General features: G+C 33.7%; 3 protein-coding genes across 3 annotated transcripts; all 3 read right to left on the bottom strand.

The window, feature by feature from the left end:
* Positions 1 to 256: 256 nt before the first annotated feature.
* LOC132744632 (uncharacterized) lies at positions 257 to 1,984 on the bottom strand. Its single transcript, XM_060733386.1, has one exon. The coding sequence runs from the start codon at positions 1,982 to 1,984 to the stop codon at positions 257 to 259; it is 1,728 nt and encodes a 575-aa protein (XP_060589369.1).
* A 7,357-nt stretch (positions 1,985 to 9,341) lies between these two features.
* LOC132744633 (uncharacterized) lies at positions 9,342 to 11,054 on the bottom strand. Its single transcript, XM_060733387.1, has one exon. It carries the CDS (start codon positions 11,052 to 11,054, stop codon positions 9,342 to 9,344), a length of 1,713 nt encoding a protein of 570 aa, XP_060589370.1.
* A 6,326-nt stretch (positions 11,055 to 17,380) lies between these two features.
* On the bottom strand, positions 17,381 to 19,815 carry LOC132744634 (uncharacterized). Its single transcript, XM_060733388.1, has one exon. The coding sequence runs from the start codon at positions 19,219 to 19,221 to the stop codon at positions 17,500 to 17,502; it is 1,722 nt and encodes a 573-aa protein (XP_060589371.1). The 5' UTR covers positions 19,222 to 19,815; the 3' UTR covers positions 17,381 to 17,499.
* Positions 19,816 to 22,336: the final 2,521 nt, after the last annotated feature.

The raw sequence follows: 22,336 nt of genomic DNA on the forward strand, positions 1-22,336 counted from the left end.
TCCCTCAAGTTTGATTGTCTTGAAAAAAATCGCTTATCTGGGAGCATAAAGCTTTAAGTGTTAAATCAAATTATAATTGTTTTAAATTGGTTTGAAGACAATTATAACAATTGAAAGTATAAACATTTATTAGTTAGTGTAAAATAAAGATCGTATGTAAGTATACATATATAAATGACTCTGTCTTTGTTTAAGTAAAGCGTATGTACAGTAACGTAATCAGCGACAATGTCAGTCAGAACTATGGTTGACAAAGTCACGCCTTCTTGTATACCAGGATGGAATTTCCAGAATAGTTACTAAGATACAAATTGGAAGATGCTTTATTAAAACAGACAGACTGCAAGCGATCAAGCCTATTTTTCTCAATCGGCAATATTTTGATTTTTCTACAATCTTGCGAAACTAGATGTAAGGTATTATTTCCTTTGCTGCAAACAAGAACTGAACCATCCTCACATACGGTAAATGACCTCGGTCTCGAAAAACTTTCGTCCTGATAAGTTGCCAGTAATTTTCCATCAAACGAAAATTTCATCAACGAAGACTTTCTATGATCAGATACAAAGAAACTACTCCCACACACGTTAACTTCTACACAACCTGGCCAACCTAAAGTACCAGATGTAATATTGCGTACAACAACTCCGTCCAGTGTTAAAATTTGAAGTTTTGATGGTAACACAAAAGATACCACCAATGTATTCTGGTAGTGAGCTATCCCTCTACAGTCTCCGTTGACTTTTATTTTTCTGATGAGCGTCAGTTTCTTGTCTTTAACTGAGAGGAAATTAATCTTCTTAATCATTGTTAATGTAACTGCAATCTGGTCGGTGGCTACGAACGTTATATCCCACGGCTTAGAATTCAAGAGAATATGTGATGAAATACATTTTTGTTTTAAGTCTACTACTTTGACCGAGGTATTGTTACCATCTACGCATAAAAGTGCATCTGATGATAATTGAACCATGTTTGAAATTAAAACAGCTTCCTTGTCTGTCTTCGACTGAACATTGATTTCACCATCATATACAGGTTCAAATTCAGCAATGCTGCAATCCTTTGAAGGGTTGTAACAAGATGACTTTGAAGAAAGATTTCCCAGAGGGCAGCTTCCAGCAACCATCGCATCCAAGTCACTATTACGTACAAACGTATACTTAGTTGATAGCATACATGTATTTACATCTTGCTTCATATCTTGCTCTATCTGACTCAGGCGAACTTTTGACTTCTTTGCTTCAACAAACAGGTCAGTGGTTTTCTTTGACTGTGACTTTAAACAGTCATCAATGATATTTAATTCAGTCTTGATAGTTCTCAGGAAATCCTCATTGTCAGTTATACCATTTTCATTTTCTTTCCTGAGACGTTCCCATTCCTTTAGTATTGATTGTTCCATCTTGCTTAGATAATCTTCAATCTCCTTTCGGAACCTTTTGATTTCTTGGACTGCGCTAACAAATTCTTCAGCACATGCTTTCTTGCCTTTTTCTGTTGCAATTATCTTAGAATCAACATTCGTTTGGAGTTTCTCGAGTCTAGCCAGAATAACTTCATATTCCTCTCCGTTGATGAATTTGTCAGCTATATCTGGGATAAACTCAACCTTGCATGTCTTGTGGTCAATTACCATGCAATTACCGCACCCAACTGTATCATGATCACTGCAGAAATACTTGATGGTCTCTAATTTGTGTTTCTCGCAGGTTTCAGTACATAGTTGTTTGATGGTTTGTTGTTCAACATTCTTCGGCATATTAGATTTATCCAAAATAGTATGATGCTTACTAAGGGTTGCTTTGCTATGGTATTTGATACACGTTTTACAAAGATATTCCTGGCAGTTCTGACAGAAACCATCGGCTTCTAAACTCTCACCGTCAGCTATACAAGGTTGACATACTTTACAACTTTGAGATGATGCCGAAGATGATGTTTGATCTTGATGTCTATTTTCCTTCTTTCCGGAAACCTCCATTTTATGCACTATTTAAGCACTGGTTTAGAACGGTTTGTTTACTGTTGAATACTGTTTTGATCTGTCTTATTTCCGATATAACCATGTATAAGTCCAATATAAGAAAACTTTAGTCTATAGGTTTATGTAGTCATTGTTTAACGTAAGAAAACTCTTAATTCATTACTACATTATTCGTAAAAAATGCAATTTCTCAAGTCGTTTAAGTACTTCCTTGTCGGCAATATATAATCGATATCAACCAAAGCTTTCGGTTGTTTCCGTTCAACTCCGGTTCAGAAGATTATTAATAAAGGTGTATTCAAAGTTTATCTTGAATGTTTATATCTGTCGTTTATACAAAACTGCATGTAGTTCTAAATGAAATACAATACGTGTTAAGTTAGACTTATCCCAACGTAAAGTAGAGCAGAATTGATGTTTAAATAGGAAACAGATATCAATTTTGAGTGAATTGCTGAAGAATAATGCAAGATTCGAGTTCAAATGGGCAGGAATATTATTATAAAGTATTTGAATGATGAACCGTGCATTTTTTTTTACAAATATGAACTTTTTTATGGACCGAGAATATTGACAGAGAAATTAATATCACCAGGGTCAATATCAATTTGTTTCAGTACATACCACATTATATTCACCAAGTTCATATTTGTATATGATATCAACTTTATTTTTCCTCACGTTAACTCTTAATTATATAGCTTAATGTGACGTCACATGGTGTTACTTAATCTGCCATCCTGGAAATGAATATCATCCAATCAATATATTTTTTTGCAATATTTCTCATGGGCGTGTAATCTATATAGACTTAAGAAAAACGTAATGTTCTAGTTCTCTCTCCTAATTTTCATGTTCTATGCATGGGCATCGTTTTACCCGGAAACAAGATTAGATCTTTATAATAATATTAAATTTTAATTTGTTTGCAACATCGTTCGTGTCTCATTTAATAATTGTCAGACTTGTGATTGTTTCAAGATTCATTATAGAACTACAACTTTTGCAGATACGGAATTATTCTAGACTTCTAGGAAGCTTTCTTTACACTCCTAAAACGCGAGTAAAACAATTATTTCCTTAAAGAAGCTGTTAAGCTGTAAATATCCTTAACAGTGATTAGACCCAATATAATTTTTATACTACATATATAATCAGTATAAAACAAGAAACAAGTAGGAATATGTCTTATTATTGGTAGCATATATCGACAGATCGAACTTACACTCACGATGATGATGCTCATTAATTCGCCTGGCGTCTGTAATACGTCCATCGCTATCAAGGAATAATGCCTTCGTCGAATTTGAATTTTGAAAACGGCCATCTATGTACTAGGAATAAGGAACATCGACGCGTCTATCCTCCTGAAAAGCATTGGATGAAGGAAAACTTAATCAAAAAACTAGATTTAACTTTAACAAGTGCGACATAACAAAACATTCAATTTTAATGATGCTGTTCTATTGCAAATAAATTGTGTGGTTGGCGGCCGGGAAATACTAGAGAGATAAGTAACTTTACCGATTGTAAAGCATTGGATGATCTAAAACATGCCGAGCTGTTTTTTATACTCAGTTCGAGAATACAGCAGTTTCCAACCCAATGATGATGCAATAAATAAGCAGACGACAGTTTGATCCGAATTGAGCTCTCCCTATGTTTGTTCATGAGTCAAATGGCTTTGTAAATTTTACCAGGGCAACGTTTATAGTCTGGTTAGATACACTGAAAGGGATAAAAAGAAATAAGAGCCACCACCAAGCTGGGACCACGCTCGACAATTTCTTATATTATTAAATAAAATACAGGAGGTAAAGAACACTTCAAGAAAATACCATTTTTATACAAAGCATATTAATTAAATTTCATATTTTACCTTGATAGTCAAGGTCATTTACAGATGAAATCATACTTAAATTGCTGGTGTTGTCATATGTGTTGTTTGGTCCTAGTGTGAATCAAATCAGTCAATTATAAAAATATTAAGGTTATTGCTATGTTAACAATTTCATAACGGTCAATGCCACTTAGAGGTTAATGTTAAACTTTAATAATACAGCATGTCAGTGTTGTAACAAGTATTTTTTCGTTGATGTATCAATCAAAACCGCAAAAAAGGATACAGTTACCGCAAGAAAGGCAAAGATCAATAATTTCACTTTTACTGCGATCTAGGAGCAGTAAGTTTCTGTATTTTTCTGGGATGTATGGGTCAGTTTTGCACGATTCTATCCAACATGTCTAAGAGATGCTTAAACGGGGACATATCGGAAGACATGTGTTGGCCATTGCAGGAAGGTGATTCCGTTTGTCTGAAGTAAGCTTTATTTTTTTGAGCTAGTTAAGAAATATTAAACTGGCTGCTAAAAGTGTATTGTATCTTCATATGGCGTTGAGTAAGACAAGGTCCGACAACAAGACGGCGGCAGTGGATTCCAAGTTCACAGAAATGTCTGTGCTTAGCGGTACCTTAGTGGTAGCATGTCTTGTTTTGTTGCGAGGGTGTTGTACACGTACAATATTGTCCTTGACTCCTCTCGTGACTCTTCTACGGCTCGCTCTTGGCAAATCTGTGACGCTGATTGAAACATCACGCTTGCAAATCGGTTATAAATGTTGTTTCAACATTTGCATTAAATGTTTAATTATCTGTTGATTATTTTAAAAAATAATTCAATGCAGTGAAAAGAACATAATTTTGAAACTGTTTGAATGTTTTACTTGACCCATCGCTTCTGCAAAAGATATGTCCACTATGAAGTATGTGATGGAAGGTTGTATGTACAGTCTTACAGTCAATGCTAAGGTTTTGGAATAAGAACAACCAAACCAAAAAAAAAAAGTCTTATCTATATGTATCAGAAATAAGATCAGTATCAGACACGGCTAGCGCCTCTGGCAGCTATGTACTTGTCTAATAGAATTCAGTATTGTACTCAACAATGTATAATAATACAATATAAATATATTATCTTAAAGGCCCAAAATGCCTCAGAAATGTTTTTATTTTTCCCGAAAGCTTTTTATTTTTGACGTCCTGTTGAAGTTTCCAAAAATTTCTCATTAGCAAATTGTCTTTACCATCTTTTGCTTTTTTTTTGTTTTATTGACAGTTTGTACAGTTACATTTATTTAATTGAGTATTTTGTATGGAAGTCAAATTATACTTTGCTTACGATTTTCTACTTTTACGACGAATAATTTTACATTCAGCGTTCCTTTCAACATATGATAAGCATCTTAAATGCTTTAAAACCATTATTTAAATGTCATAAAACATGTGTTTGCCCTTCTTCGGGCTAAGAATAAAAAAAACCAATCCGTTTCTGAGGCATAACGTGCCTTTAAGAAGTGTTTAAAATGTGATTTAAACAACGTAAGCCTTGTCGAATTTCTTATTTCCAAATGAAAAGTGTTCCATAACTCCATATCAGAATAATGAAAAAGAACGTATGTTTCAGAGATATTTAATTAAAATATAGACAATTCATGATCAGAGAGTCGCGATGCATTGTGGGGCTGATCTATTGCTATAATGTTAATCCGATCCGCTAAATGTGTCAAACAATAGAACATAAAGATAGTCTCTAAATCTTTAATCAAAATATAAGAATTAATATATTGTACGGATACTGTATGAAAAAAAAATGTACACAGTGACATTTGTCTTTAAAATTGCATGTATATAGTTTAGTAGCTTCCCGTAATACACTTTTTTATTTATTTTAACTTGTACCACATATTACATTTTATATGGATATAATGTTGTTGTAATATTTATACAAATATGATGCTGTTGTTGATGTGGTTGTTGTTGTAGTAACAGGACATTTCATAATTTAATGGTTATGATTGTGCTAAATTGTTAAATAATTAATTATAAGCAATATAATATATATATATATACATGTATATACATGAATCATGTTTCTTGAAAGGTTTAAAGTCATTTTATAATCCTAATACAGGCGATATTACCTTTGAAGTGAAAATAATATATGTCAACGTTTATTATTCCTGATGTTGCACATCTCTATAATGTGATAAGCAAGTGTGCCAACAGATCAATGAAACCTAAAGTAATTGACTGGAAATGAAATACAAGGGGAACCCATATAAATACAAACATCGCATTATGTAGGAGGAAACATAAATGAATAGGATAATACGAATTACTTTTATACATTTTACTACATATTGTCTTTACAATATTTTATTTAACCCATTGCTTCATGAGCATTTTGTGAAAAATGGCTGTTTTCATTGAAAAGTCTCCCGTTACAAGTTCAAATTGCTATAATACTATTAAAACTGCTTCAACACTAATCAAACTTGGCACAAATGTTGACTGGACCATTGCCCTTGCAACAACATGCTCAGGCTTAAATTTTCTGTTACCATGGCAACGAGGGGACATCTCAAAATTGCCAAAAATCACTATTTTGCGTTGATTTTTTCCATCAAAATTGATTTCAAAGTGCTGCAACTTCTCAATGGATTGAGATAGAGTCAAATGCTTTTGAGCGTTGGTTACACGTTACCTTATGATCAATCTGGGGTCATTTACAGCCTCTCACAAGTCCAAAATTTTCTTGGCGATGAGGGGGACTCCGCCCCCCTTCAAACCCCCCCAAACAGAAGGGGGCACATCCCCCTTCTGGCAACCCCCTGATGTATCTTTTGGTTTGGGGGCCGCGCCGAAAAAGAGGTCACTTTTTTTAACAACATTTCTCAAACAAAAACAAGTGTTTGGGGCCTAAATAAGGCATTTTTTCATCCTTTGAGACAACAAAAAGGGGGGGGGGTGAAAAAGGCGTTAAAAGGCGTGTATATGAAGTAATGGGTTAACAAAAAATGATGAAAATACTTGAAATTACCCTTAATCGCGTTTTTTCATGTTTAAACATGGCCTGTCATATAAATTTGAAGAAAAATTGTTGTTTTGTAGATTTTTTTATTTTATTCATTAACAAAAAATGATGAAAATACTTGAAATTACCCTTAATCGCGTTTTTTCATGTTTAAACATGGCCTGTCATATAAATTTGAAGAAAAATTGTTGTTTTGTAGATTTTTTTATTTTATTCATTAACCCATTGCTTCATGAGCATTTTGTGAAAAATGGCTGTTTTCATTGAAAAGTCTCCCGTTACAAGTTCAAATTGCTATAATACTATTAAAACTGCTTCAACACTAATCAAACTTGGCACAAATGTTGACTGGACCATTGCCCTTGCAACAACATGCTCAGGCTTAAATTTTCTGTTACCATGGCAACGAGGGGACATCTCAAAATTGCCAAAAATCACTATTTTGCGTTGATTTTTTCCATCAAAATTGATTTCAAAGTGCTGCAACTTCTCAATGGATTGAGATAGAGTCAAATGCTTTTGAGCGTTGGTTACACGTTACCTTATGATCAATCTGGGGTCATTTACAGCCTCTCACAAGTCCAAAATTTTCTTGGCGATGAGGGGGACTCCGCCCCCCTTCAAACCCCCCCAAACAGAAGGGGGCACATCCCCCTTCTGGCAACCCCCTGATGTATCTTTTGGTTTGGGGGCCGCGCCGAAAAAGAGGTCACTTTTTTTAACAACATTTCTCAAACAAAAACAAGTGTTTGGGGCCTAAATAAGGCATTTTTTCATCATTTGAGACAACAAAAAGGGGGGGGGGGGAAAAAGGCGTTAAAAGGCGTGTATATGAAGTAATGGGTTAACAAAAAATGATGAAAATACTTGAAATTACCCTTAATCGCGTTTTTTCATGTTTCAACATGGCCTGTCATATAAATTTGAAGAAAAATTGTTGTTTTGTAGATTTTTTTATTTTATTCATTAACCCATTGCTTCATGAGCATTTTGTGAAAAATGGCTGTTTTCATTGAAAAGTCTCCCGTTACAAGTTCAAATTGCTATAATACTATTAAAACTGCTTCAACACTAATCAAACTTGGCACAAATGTTGACTGGACCATTGCCCTTGCAACAACATGCTCAGGCTTAAATTTTCTGTTACCATGGCAACGAGGGGACATCTCAAAATTGCCAAAAATCACTATTTTGCGTTGATTTTTTCCATCAAAATTGATTTCAAAGTGCTGCAACTTCTCAATGGATTGAGATAGAGTCAAATGCTTTTCAGCGTTGGTTACACGTTACCTTATGATCAATCTGGGGTCATTTACAGCCTCTCACAAGTCCAAAATTTTCTTGGCGATGAGGGGGACACCGCCCCCCTTCAAACCCCCCCAAACAGAAGGGGGCACATCCCCCTTCTGGCAACCCCCTGATGTATCTTTTGGTTGGGGGGCCGCGCCGAAAAAGAGGTCACTTTTTTTAACAACATTTCTCAAACAAAAACAAGTGTTTGGGGCCTAAATAAGGCATTTTTTCATCATTTGAGACAACAAAAAGGGGGGGGGTGAAAAAGGCGTTAAAAGGCGTGTATATGAAGTAATGGGTTAAGAAGCATGGGACGAAAGGGGGTGTAACTAAAGATTCACTTATGCTGTTAATCTTTTAAAGCGGTAACTTCCCTTACAATGATGTAACAGCGAACAAATTTAAAATAATAATACATGTAATACATGTACATGTAAAGGGTTTCATAGGATATGTGACAAAATATTTAAATTTCATTATGGAACATAATATCAACGAAATGCTATTTACACTTGTAAAACATTCTTTAAAATAAAGACATATCGTTAGTGAACATAACATAGACACAAAAATATATTGTCTTAAAGATATACAGTATTACGCTCATCTTAGGTAAGATATTATTATTGAAGAATTAAAATCTAGGCAATCTTTACTGAATTTTTATAATTTGAACAATAAAATGCAAATTTTACTCGTCAAGTTGAATTGGTTGTTGCTTTTAAATGGCACTGTATATTCATACTGTGTCTGCCTATGGTTTTATACAGTTTAAAGCGTCAAATGTGCAAAACAAAAGCCCTTACTGCGTAAGTCACGCAGTAGAAAAATGGTGATAAATTATGCAAAATCATCATTAATCGCACATTACATATAAATTACTACTTGAATCTTGAATCATTTGACTTTTATTCAAATCTAAGTACATTATCCCTCAAGTTTAATTGTCTTGAGAAAATTTGCTTATCTGGGAGCATAAAGCTTTAAGTGTTTAATCAAATTATAATTGTTTTAAAATGGTTAGAAGAGAATAATAACAATTGAAAGTATAAACATTTATTAGTTAGTGTAAAATAATGATCATATGTAAGTATACATATATTAAATGACTTTGTCTTTGTTTAAGTAAAGCGTATGTACAGTAACGTAATCAGCGACAATGTCAGTCAGAACAATGGTTGACAAAGTCATGCCTGCTTGTATACTAGGATGGAATTTCCAGAATAGTTACTAAGATACAAAGTGGAAGTTGTTTTATTAAAACAGACAGACTGCAAGTTATTAAGCCTATCTGTCTCAATCGGCAAGATTTTGATTTTTCTGCAATCCTGCGAAACTAGATGTAAGGTACTATTATTTCCACCGCTACAAACAAGAACTGAACCATCCCCACAAACGGTAAATGACCTCGGATACCTAAAGCTTTCGTCCTGATAAGTGGCCAGTAATTTTCCATCAAACGAAAATTTCATCAACGAAGAGTTGTTATTATCAGATACAAAGAAACTACTCCCACACACGTTAACTTCTACACAAAATGGCCAACCTAAAGTAGCAGCTGTAATATTGCGTACAACAACTCCGTCCAATGTTAAAATTTGAAGTTTTGGTGGTTCCACAAAAGATACCACCAATGTATTCTGGTAGTGAGATATCCCTCTACATTGTCCGTTGACTTTTATTTCTCTGATTGGTGTCAGTTTCTTGTCTGTAACTGAGAGGAATTGAATCTTCTTAATACCAGGTAATGTAACTGCAATCTGGTCGGTGGCTACGAACGTTATATCCCACGGCCCATCCAAGAGAACCTGTGACCTCGTATATTTGTGTTTCATGTCTATCATTTTAACGGAGGTGTTTGCATAATCTACGCATAAAAGTGTGTCTGATGATAAAAGAAGCATGTTTGAAATAACTGCATCATTTTTGTCAGCATTTGAATGAACATTAATTTCACTATTAAATACTGGTTGAAATTCAGCAATGCTGCATTCCATTGTAGGGTTGTAACGAGATGACTTTGAAGAAAGTTTTCCCAGATTGCAGCTTCCAGAAACCATCGCGTTCAAGTCACTGTTACGTACAAACGTATATTCAGTGAATACCATATTTACACTTTGCTTCATGTCTTGCTCTAACTGACTCAGTCGAGCTTCAGTTTGCTTTGCTTCAACAAACAGGTCAGTGGTTTTCTTTGACTGTGACTTTAAACAGTCAGCAATGTCATCTAGTTCAGACTTGATAGTTTTCAGGAAATCCTCATTTTTAGTTATAGCATTTACATTTTCTTTCCTGAGACGTTCACATTCCTTGAGTATTGTTTGTTCCATCTTGTTTAAATAATCTTCAATCTCCTTTCGGAACCTTTTGATTTCTTGAACTGCAAAAACGAATTCATTAGCAAATGCTTCCCTGCCTGTACCTGTTGCTTTTATCTTGGAATCAACCTTTGTTTGGAGTTTCTCGAGTCTAGTCAAAATAGCTTTATATTTCTCTCCGTTGGTAAATTCGTCAGCTATATCTGGGATAAACTCAACCTTGCATGTCTTGTGGTCAATTACCATACAATTACCACACCCAACTGTATCATGATCTCTACAGAAATACTTGATTATCTCTAATTTGTGTTTATTGCAGGTCGAAGTACATAGTTGTTTGACAGTTTGTGGTTCAACATTCGTCGGCATATTAGCCTTATCCAGAATAGTATGATGTTTACTGACAGTTACTTTGCGATGATATTTGATACACGTTTTACAAAGATACTCCTGGCAGTTCTGACAGAAACCATCGGCGTCTAACCTCTCACCGTCAGCTATACAAGGTTGACATACTTGAGTTGATCCCGAAGATGTCGTTTGATCTTGATGTTTATTATCCTTCTTTCCCGAAACCTCCATTTTATGCAGTATTTATAGCGGTGGTTTAGAACGGTTAGTTTACGGTTGAATAATGTGTTGACATGTTTTCTTTCCCACGTAACCATATATAAGTCCAATACAATAATTGTTTAGGCTATAGACTTACGTATTCATTGTTTAACGTAAGAAAATCCTTAATTCATTACGATTTTATTCGTAAAAAAATGCAATTTCTCTAGCCGTTCAAGTACTTCCTTGTCGACAATTTATAATCGCTTATCAACCAAGGCTTTCGGTTGTTTTCGTACAACTCCGGGTTAGAAGATTATTGATTATAGTATATTCATATTTCTGTCGTCTTTTGAAATGTCATAAAAGTATGCGTATATACAATACAACATGTAGTTCGAAATGAAATTCAATACGTGTTGAAATAGATTTATAAATACAAAAGTAAAGGAGAACTCCGGTTTAGAAGATTATTGATTGATATTGTCTAGTGTATTCATTGGCGCCCGCGCCGAAGCGCGGCGCCTTTTATGTAATGAAATCAGATTTTGTGAAAGGGCGACAGCAACTTCTCGAGCCTTTTATAGTTGTTTATAATAAAAGCCGATCATTCCGATCGGTATGAGGGTGCTTGATTATTAATTAGTCGCGATATGTACAATGAATAGCGAACTGGAGAATTTCGCAATGCAAACATTTTCAAATTAAATAACCTTTTCCGTCAATAAATCGCGCTCTTCAAGGTATTTTTATTTATCATTTTGTAGTACAAAGTGGATTATTATGGTATGTTATTCCGAAAGCTGTAAATAGAATGATGAGTTGATGACCTAAATATTCCGAAAATCTATTTATAGAGGGATGTACTTCTGTCGTTAATTCCCGGTCTCTCCTGGTCTATTTTGACGACCGGTGAATAGTACCACACGTTTATTGTCCGGTCTCTCCCGGTTTTGGAGTAGATGTTTGATATCGTTACAGAATAGAACAAATATTTTACAGATAAATAAGCTTTTTTTTCAAAATGAATGTTTGTCACTTAGTTTGGTTACAATAATTAATAAACACAGATCAACTCTCAAAATTATTGCTTATTATTATACATAAACATACAATTCGAAAAAAAACCAACAACACAAATCGCATGTTTTATTTTATCTATATGAGATAAAAACAATAAATATGAACAATAATTGAGAAAAAATGTACATTTTTATGGCATTAATATGACACTATCAACTTTGAAACATTTTATTTAATTTGTTATTCGTGTTTAGTAAAGATGCCGAGGAATTATTCAAAGTTACAAATCTGATTTTATGAATTATTCAATTGATTGATAATTTAAGAAATGATAAAGAAAAATACAAATGTACATGTATATGGTTTAAGAATAAACAATATTATATATTGAAAGATTAACCATAATTTACTGACTTTTTCCAGTTAAGTTTTGACTTATAATCGTCGGTCATTATGACAATTGAATTCTTAAAATAATAGTAAACGTAAAAACTCAGTATTAAAATAGCGCATAAAACACAGAAAAGAAAACAATATTCATAAAATCTGTATTTTTTTTATTAAAAAAGATATTACAATTAGTGTATAATAAACATTTATGCTCAACATGGTAATATAACAAGTGTCATATTGTTACTAAGTGTGAACAGATACTTTAAGAGGGGGTCTTCGCTAATAGCGATAACATAATAAGGGACAATTACACAAGTGTGGTGTTGATCATGCGTTACTCATATGGATTATAAATGATTGTATACATGTATATCCGTTGCTATTAATAATCACGATCATAAAGAAATAACAAGTAATATTCTAATTTCTAGCATGCCAATCAAATTTATAAATAATGAACAATGTCTTTCGTTCGTTCATTCATAAGTGATATACAATTCTGGTAAAAACCAATGAACCATTGAACAGTTTATCATCATATATCTACTAGTTCATCTGCACCTGCTGCATTTCTTGCTTGGACGCCCTTTGATGCTTTGCATCAATGCTTTTCTTGTAGGTAATCTTGAATGTTTATCTTTGTAGTACACATGTAGCTCAAAATGAAATACAATATGTATTAAGATAGGCATGGAGAGCAGAATTAATGTATCAATTCTCAGTACATTGTTGTGTTTGAGTTAAGATAAGCAGAAGTATAATTATGAAGCATTGAAACGATAAAACGTGCATTATCATACTTTATTATACCTCACGTAAACTCTTTACTATATATATAGCCTAATGTGTACCAATTGTAAAGTATTGAATGGCCTAAAACACATACTCAGTACGTACGAGAAATCGAGCATTTTCCCGCCAATATTCATATACCATCAATATGCAGACAATAAACAGACGACAGTTTAGCGACTTTGAAATAGAAATAATAAATACAATAACAAATTGTTAATGAACACATATTCAACTCAAATGGTCCGAAACCAGCTCTCTCCCTGTGTTTGTTATTGAGTTGAATGGTTTTGTTAATTTCACTAGGGTAAAGTTTATGTGTCTGGTTTGGAATACTGAAAGGGGTGAAAAGAAATAAGAGCCATCATCAGGCTGGGACCAAGCACGACAATTTCTTTTTTTTCTAAAGTCAACCACTGGAGGTAAAGAACACTTCAAGAAAATACCATTATCTTATACACAGCATATTAATTAAATTTCAAATTTTACCTCAATAGTCACGGTCGTTTACAGATAAAGTCATACTTAAAGTGCTGGTGTTGTCATATGTGTTGTTTGGTCCCAGTATGAATCAAATCTATCAATTATAAAAATAACAAAGTTATTTCTATTTAAACAAAATCATAACGGTCAAGGCCACTTAGAGGTTAATGTTAAACATTAACAATACAGCATGTCAGTTTTGTAACAAGTTTTTTTCGTAGTATAAATCAAAACCGTAAAACATGATACAGCTATTGCAACAAAGGCGAAGATCCATAATTTCACATTGACTGTGATCTAGGAGCAGTCAGTTTCTGTATGTTTCTGGGCTGTATGGGTCTATGTTGCACGGCTCTATCCAACATGTCTAAGAGATGCTTAAACGGGAGCATATCAGTATGAGTTTGACATGGCAGCAAGGTGATTCCGTTTTGTCTGAAGTAAGCCGTATTTTCTTGAGCTACTTAAGGAATATAAACTGGCTGCTGAAAGTGAATTGTATCTTCGTGCGTTAAGGTTTCCATTAATTACGAAAATGTCCAAATATCTATCGGTGTGGAATCAACCTTAAACTATAACACTTCCCGTCAGTAATTTCATATGTGTCAGTATAGCACTCACGAAGACGGCAGTTTACTTTCAACTCCCTATTTTCTGCAGAAATAATTTATTTGAGAAACGCTTCTCTATTGTCAAATATCTCAACGTGCATGCAACGTGCGTGGCCGAGTAGTTAACGCGTCGGACTAGTAATCTACGGATTAATGACCGCATGGGTTCAAACCTCGACCGTCAGGGGCAAGAGCAAGAAACTTTACACTCATTGCTTAGTAAAGGTTGATCCCAGTAACGGATTCGAGGGGGTGTTTCAATAAGCTTATAGCTTACAACTCAATTGAATTAAAATAAATTAGTATTAATTAACGTGCATGCTAATGTCCCTAACGAATCGTCTCTTGTCGATGGCGTTGAGTAAGACAGACAAGGTCCGATGAAAGAACGGCGGCTGCGGATTCTAAGTTAACAGAATTGGTTCCGAAATTTCTGTGATTAGCGGCACCGACAGCAGTGGTAGCCTGTTGGTAACTTTTGTTGGTTGCGAGGGTGTCGCAAGGGTGTTGTACACGTACAATATTATCCTTGTTTCCTCTCGTGACTCTTCTACTGCTGGCTCTTGGCAAATCTGATTTTAACATCACGCTTGCAAATCGGTTATAATGACGTTTCAACAGTTGCATTAAATGATTGATTATTTAAAAAAATAATTCCATGCAGTGAAAAACATAATTTTGAAACTGTTTGAATGTTTTACTTAACCAACCGCTTTTGCAAAAGATATGGCAAGTGTAAAGTATGTGATAGGAGGTTGTATGTACAGTCTTACAGTCAATGCTAAGGTTTCTAAACAAAACAAAAAAACGTCTTAAACTATATGTATCAGAAATAAGATCAGTATCAGACTCGCCTAGCGCCTCTCAATCTCAACAATGTATAATAACCTTATAATACAATACAAGTATATTATCTTTAAAGGCCCAATATGCCCCAGAAAAGAAATGTTTTTGATTTTTCCCGAAAACTTTTTATTTTGACGTCTTGTTAAAGTTTCTAAAAAATTCTCATTGGTTATTTCTCTTTATCATCTTTTGCTTTTGTTGCTTATCGATAGTTAGTACAGTTATATTGATTTAATAGGGTATTTTGTATAGAAGTCAAAATACTATTTCGTTTACATTTTGCTACTTTTATGACGAATAATTTTACAATCAGCGCTCCTTTCATCAAGTGATAAGCATCTAAACCATTTTTTAAATGTTATGAATCTCCTGCTTGCCCTTTCTTAAAAAAGAAAACAATATTAGTTTCTGAGGCATAATGTGCCTTTAAGAATTTAGTGAAATGTGATTTAAACAACGTAAGACGTGTTGATTTTTTATTTCTCAAATGTCCACCTCCACGCCAGAATAATATAATGTCTGTTTCAAATGAATTAAGATTTAGACAATTTATGGTCGGACAGTCGCTTTGCATTGTAATCTGCAGGACTGATATTTTGTTATTATGTTAATCTGATCCGAAAAATGTGTCAAACAGTACAACATACAGGTAGTGTCTAAATCAACAATACAATTAATATAGTTTACGGATAAGGAATAAATAAAATGTACACAGTGACATGTGTCATTAAAATAGTGCATGTATAAAGTTAACTAGCTTCCCGTACTACTTATTTTTTTGTATTTGAACTTGTATAACAAATTACTTTTTTCATGTATATGGCTATAATGTTGGTGTTATATTTATACAAATTAAATGTTGTTATTGTTGTTGTAGTAGTAGTAGTAGTAGTAGTAACATGACATTTCATAATATAATAGTTAATGTGTGCATGATTATTTATAAGCAATATGTACACGATTCATAGTTCTATGGTCATTTTATTTTCCTTATTCAGACAATATTAATATTGTAGCAAAAATAAAAAATAAATAGAAAGGTTAATCAATTCATATTTTGTCCTTGTTTCTTGCAGGCTGAACATGTTTATGATTTGATAAGCAAATGTGCATACGGATCAATGAAACCTAAGATAATTGAATGGAATTGAAAAACAAGGGAAACCAATTAGTAACAATTAACGCATTATTTAGGAGGAAACAATAATCGGTAGGAAAATACGAATCATTTGTATACATTTTATTACATAATCCTTTTTCTTTACAATATTGTCTATTGTGTACGGGGCGTTAAGGGGTATAACTAAAGATTCACTTATGCTGTCAATCTGTAAAAAGCGGTGACTTCCCTTACAATGATGAAACGACGAACAAATTAAAAATAATACATGTAGGATATGTGAAAAAAGTTGTCGAATTTCATTATAAAACATAAAATACACGAGGGGCTAGTTACATTTGTAACACATTCTTAAGAATTAAAACATATCGTGTGTGAACATAATACAGACGTAAATATATTGTATTAAAGATATAATACGCTCATCTTTAGGTTAGATATTTTTATGCAGAAATTTATTGAAATCCTTAATGAAATTTTATTATGTGAAACAATAGAATGCAAAATAGAATGCAAAAAACTGTGTTTGGGAAGCTAAATTTTCTTTCACTGGTCAAAATAATTGGTTATTGCTTTTTAATGGCACTTTATATTCATACTGTGTTTACCTGTAGTTTTATAGAGTTTAAAATGCAAATTTCGCAAATAACATGCTACTCTTTCCTTTTAAAATTAAATCATTTGACTTTACTTCAAATCATAGTAATTTTTTCTCACGTTTGATTTTCTTGAAATATTTTGGCTCATCTGGAAGCATGCGACTCTAAGTGTTTCATAAAATTATCGTTGTTTTAATTGAAAAATTTAATAAATAATAATTATAATTGAAAGTATAAACATTTGTAAATAAATGTGATGCCGTACCATTTCAATTATCCCGATTACAAATAAAAATAATTTTAAAAAAATGTTATTTTACACTGACTACACGTTATGGTATTTTTAGTATGCATGACGGATTTATGAGTTTCCAACAAACCTCTAATGTAAGTGCACAGTATTATTTCCAACAAGAACTTGGGGCAATTTTCTCTGACGCTTCTATAACTTACTTTCCAATAAATTTGTTGTAATTTCTTATTCAAATGTACATTTCTTAAATATTTTATTCTATATATATAACACATATAATAATGGTTGTATGTAAGTATATTTATAAATGACTTTGCCTTTGCAATAACGAAAGTCAGAACAATGGTTGACAAAGTCATGCCTGCTTGTATACCAGGATGGACTTTCCATAATAATTACTTAGATACAACGTGGAAGTTGCTTCATTAAAACAGACAGACTGCAAGTTATTAAGCCTATCTGTCTCAATCGGCAAGATTTTGATTTTTCTGCAATCTTGCGAAACTAGATGTAAGGTATTATTTCCACTGCTACAAACAAGAACTGAACCATCCTCACAAACGGTAAATGCCCTCGGATACTTAAAACTTTCGTCCTGATAAGTGGCAAGTAATTTTCCATCAAACGAAAATTTCATCAACGAATACTTTCCATTGTCGGATACAAAGAAACTACTTCCACACACGTTAACTTCTACATAACCAGGCCAAACTAAAGTATCAGCTGTAATATTGCGCGTTACCATTCCGTCCAGTGTTAAAATTTGAAGTTTTGGTGGTCCGACAAAAGATACCACCAATGTATTCTGGTAGTGAGCTATCCCTCTACATTCTCCGTTGACTTTTATTTCTCTGATTGATGTCAGTTTCTTGTCTTTAACTGAGAGAAAATGAATCTTCTTAATACCAGGTAATGTAACTGCAATCTGGTCGGTGGCAACGAACGTTATATTCCAAGGCCCAGATTTCAAGAGAATCTGTGATGAAATACATTTTTGTTTTAGGTCTACCACTTTAACGGATTTGTTTGCATTATCTACGCATAAAAGTGCATCTGGTGATAAAAGAAGCATGTTTGAAATTATGGCACCCTCTTTGTCAGCATTTGAATGAACATTAATTTCACTATCAAATACTGGTTCAAATTCAGCAATGCTGCATTCCATTGAATGGTTGTAACAAGATGACTTTGAAGAAAGTTTTCCCAGATTGCAGCTTCCAGAAACCATCGCGTCCAAGTCACTGTTACGTACAAACGTATACTCAGTTAATACCATATTTACATTTTGCTTCATGTCTTGCTCTATTTGACTCAGTCGTGTTTCTGTTTGCTTTGCTTCAACAAACAGGTCAGTGGTTTTCTTTGACTGCGACTTTAAACGTTCAGCAATGTCATCTAGTTCAGACTTGATAGTTTTCAGGAAACCCTCTTTGTAAGTTATAGCATTTTCATTTTCTTTCCTGAGACGTTCACATACCTTGAGTATTGTTTGTTCCATCTTGCTTAAATAATCTTCAATCTCCTTGCGGAATCTTTTGATTTCTTGAACTGCGGTAACGAATTCTTCAGCACATGCTTTCTTGCCTGTCTCTGATGCCATTATCTTGGAGTCAACCTTTGTTTGGAGTTTCACGAGTCTATCAAGAATAGCTTTATATTCCTCTCCGTTGGTGAATTCGTCAGCTATATCCGGGATAAACTCAACCTTGCATGCCTTGTTGTCAATTACCATGCAATAACCGCACCCAACTGTATAATGATCACTGCAGAAGTACTTGATTATCTCTATTTTGTGTTTATTACAGGACAAAGTACATAGTTGTTTGACAGTTTGTGGTTCAACATTCTTCGGCATATTAGATTTATCCAAAATAGTATGATGCTTACTTAGGGTTGCTTTGCGATGATATTTGATACACGTTTTACAAAGATACTCCTGGCAGTTCTGACAGAAACCATCGGCTTCTAAGCTCTCACCGTCAGCTTTACAAGGTTGACATACTTTACAACTTTGAGATGATCCCGAAGATGACATTTGAACTTGATGTCTATTTTCCTTCTTTCCCGAAACCTCCATTTTATGCGCTATTAATAGCGGTTGTTAAGAACGGTTTGTTTACGGTTGAATAATGTGTTGCCACGTAACCATATACTTAGTATAAGTCCAATACAATAAATTTTGTCTCTATAGACTTACGTATCCATTGTTTAACGTAAGAAAACTCTTAATTTATTACGATTTTATCCGTAAAAGATACAATTTCCCAAGCCGTTAAGTACTTCCTTGTCGACAATACATGTATACAATGGCGCATCATTGTGTACACCGGTCGATATTTGAGACCGGTGTGTATACAATGATGGCGCATATCAACCATGTCTTCGGTTGTTTCCGTTCAACTCCGGTTTAGAAGATATTTCATAGGTTATATTGAAACTTTATCTCTGTCGTCATATGTAAATACAGTTCTACATTTAATGAAATACAATATGAATACGTGTTAAGTTAAACTTATCAGCAGAATTAATGTTTAGGGAATAGATATCTATTTTGAGGACATTGTTGTAGAAAAAAGCACGATTCGAGTTCAAATGAGCAGAAATTTAATTAAAAAGCGTTTGAATGATGGTTACAAAAATGGACATTTTAGCTATGGTGAATAAAATGTGATATGTATTGCTTAAATGAATATTGACCGAGAATATTGACCAAGAAATTAACATCGCCTTAGTCTCAACCCTGAGATCATGGGTTCGAGTCCTACTCGGGTCACGACCATGTTTCTTCATATGACATAAGTACTGGTTGGTTCCAGGGAGCGGACTCGCAACAGATTTATATAAGTTGCAAGAATTTGTTTCGCAATCGAGCTTAGATAAATATGTTTAAACCAATTTTAATTGTTTTCAGTACACATCACGTAATATTCACCAGCTAAAAAGTCCATATTTGTATATTAAATATACTTTACTATACCTCCCGTAAACTCTTTACTATAAACATGTAAAGCCTTTTTGATGTCACATGGTGTTATCTTGATATATCATATCACCCAGTCAATATATTTTTTGCAATATTCCCCAGGGGCGTTTAAACTATCACACTTCCCTGTCGGTACTGGTTTGCTCCTATTACATATGCGTCAGTATAGCACTTACCAAGACTGCAGTTTACAAAAAGCTATTTTTGCACAATTACTTCATTCGAGAAACGCTTCTCTAGTGTCAAGTATCTCAACGTACGTGCATACAACGTGTGTGGTCGAGTGATTAATGGACAAGTAATCTACGGATTACTGACCGCATGGGTTCAAACCTAAACTTTGCTTAATACTGGTTGTTTCCAGGAACAGGTTCGAGAGTGTTTCAATAAGCTTATAGCTTCCAACACAAAGGAACTAAAAGAAATTAGTATAAACTAACGTGCATGCTAATGCATCCTCCCTTGCCCATGGCGCGAAGTTAGACAAGGTCCAATGGAAGGACGGTGGCAGCGAATTCCAAGTTCACGTAGATGGTTGTCTGTGCTTAACAGTACGGATAGCATTAGCAGTTGTAGTGGTAGACTGTCGTGTTGTGAGGGTGTTGTACACGTACAAAATTGTACCGAATTGTGCAAATTTGCACCGAAAGGTAGAAGCTTCTCCAGTGATTATCAGTTTATAAATATAAAGGTTGTAAGAGCAGATTTATAACAAGAGTGACCTTGACTTCAGTAAACTCCACCAAAAGTAAGTGGACAATTAAAGATATCCACCTATCAAACAGGAAGGTATTAATAAATAAATAAATTTATTAGGAGAAATTTAAGATGAATCCAACTTGCTGGATTCGGTTAACCATTATATCAGGCCCTATTTTCAAATTGTTAAGGGGATAAACTTGGAAAATGGATGACACAGTAAAACATGAACTGAACTTTGTATTGATAAGCAAGTGTGTAAATTATGAAGCCATACAAATAGAACTACTTGCCGGTTTAGGTTCTATATCGATTCTCTTAGTGCTAAAAAGGGCAATAACTTGGAAAATCAAGAGCCATTGCTGGGCGGGGCAACGCTTGACTTTTTTACTTTTTCTAAAAGCAACCAAATGAACGGTTTAAACAAGTCTTTGAAAAAAAGAATAAAGAAAATAAAATGTTTTTCCTTTTTTTATTTTAACAAGTCTATTCAGTCACATTTGATGTGTTTGTCCAAGGAAGAATCATTTCCATAAATAAATAACAAAGTTAAGAAAATATAGGCAAAATTCAATCATCTGACCTTGACGGTCAATGTCATTTAAATGTCAAGGTTATATCTAAATCATTTAACATGTCTGTTTGGTCAAAAGTAATGTAATCAACTCAGTACATAAATATCAAAATTATGACAACTTAACCAATATTCAATTTAAAGCTCAAGGTCAAGGTCAATTCAACCTTTTAGAAAGTCTTGTCCGTCCAAGTATGAAGATAATCTATTAATTAAAAGTTACAGCCAATTCTAGCAAAATCAGTGAAAGTTCAATAATTTTACCTTCAAGATCAAGGTCATACATGAGTAAAGGACAATTAAAGTTTGATAAACATGTAAGTTCTGACCTAAAAGATGTGTCTAAATATGAAGCTTATCCATTCATTAATAACAAGTTGTAGCCAGTAACACGAATTAACAATAGAATTTCATACATTTGACCTTGACGATCAAGGTCAATAAAAAGTCAAGGTCGAATTTAAAGTATTCAAAACGTTTGTGTGGTAGTTAGTCTTATTTTGTCCAAGTATAAATCAAATAGTACATAGATAACAATTTAACCCAAATGTCGCCATTTAAAGCGCAAGATAAAGAGGTCAAGGTCAGTTCAACCTTTCAGAAGGTTTTCTACAAAGGGTTGTTTTGTCCAAATATGAAGATATTCCATTTATTAATTACGAAGTTACAGTCAATGATAGCAAAAATTAGTGAAAATTCAATAATTTAGTCTTCATGGTCAAGGTCACAAATGAGCAAAGGTCAATTTCATACATGAAGGTCTTATCATCTACATATCAAGTCAAACATTCCATTAATAATAAAATTAAAGCCAGTTACAGCAAAAAAAAAAGAAAACAAAGAAAATTTCAATAATTTGACCTTCAATGTCAAGGTCATTAATGAGTGAAGGTCAAGGTGTGCCTGATTACCTTTAAGGTTTATCCTAAGAAAATG

This window comes from Ruditapes philippinarum, unplaced genomic scaffold, assembly GCF_026571515.1.
Source record: "Ruditapes philippinarum isolate M1 unplaced genomic scaffold, ASM2657151v2 ctg643_1_1_1_1, whole genome shotgun sequence".
Lineage (NCBI taxonomy): Eukaryota > Metazoa > Mollusca > Bivalvia > Venerida > Veneridae > Ruditapes > Ruditapes philippinarum.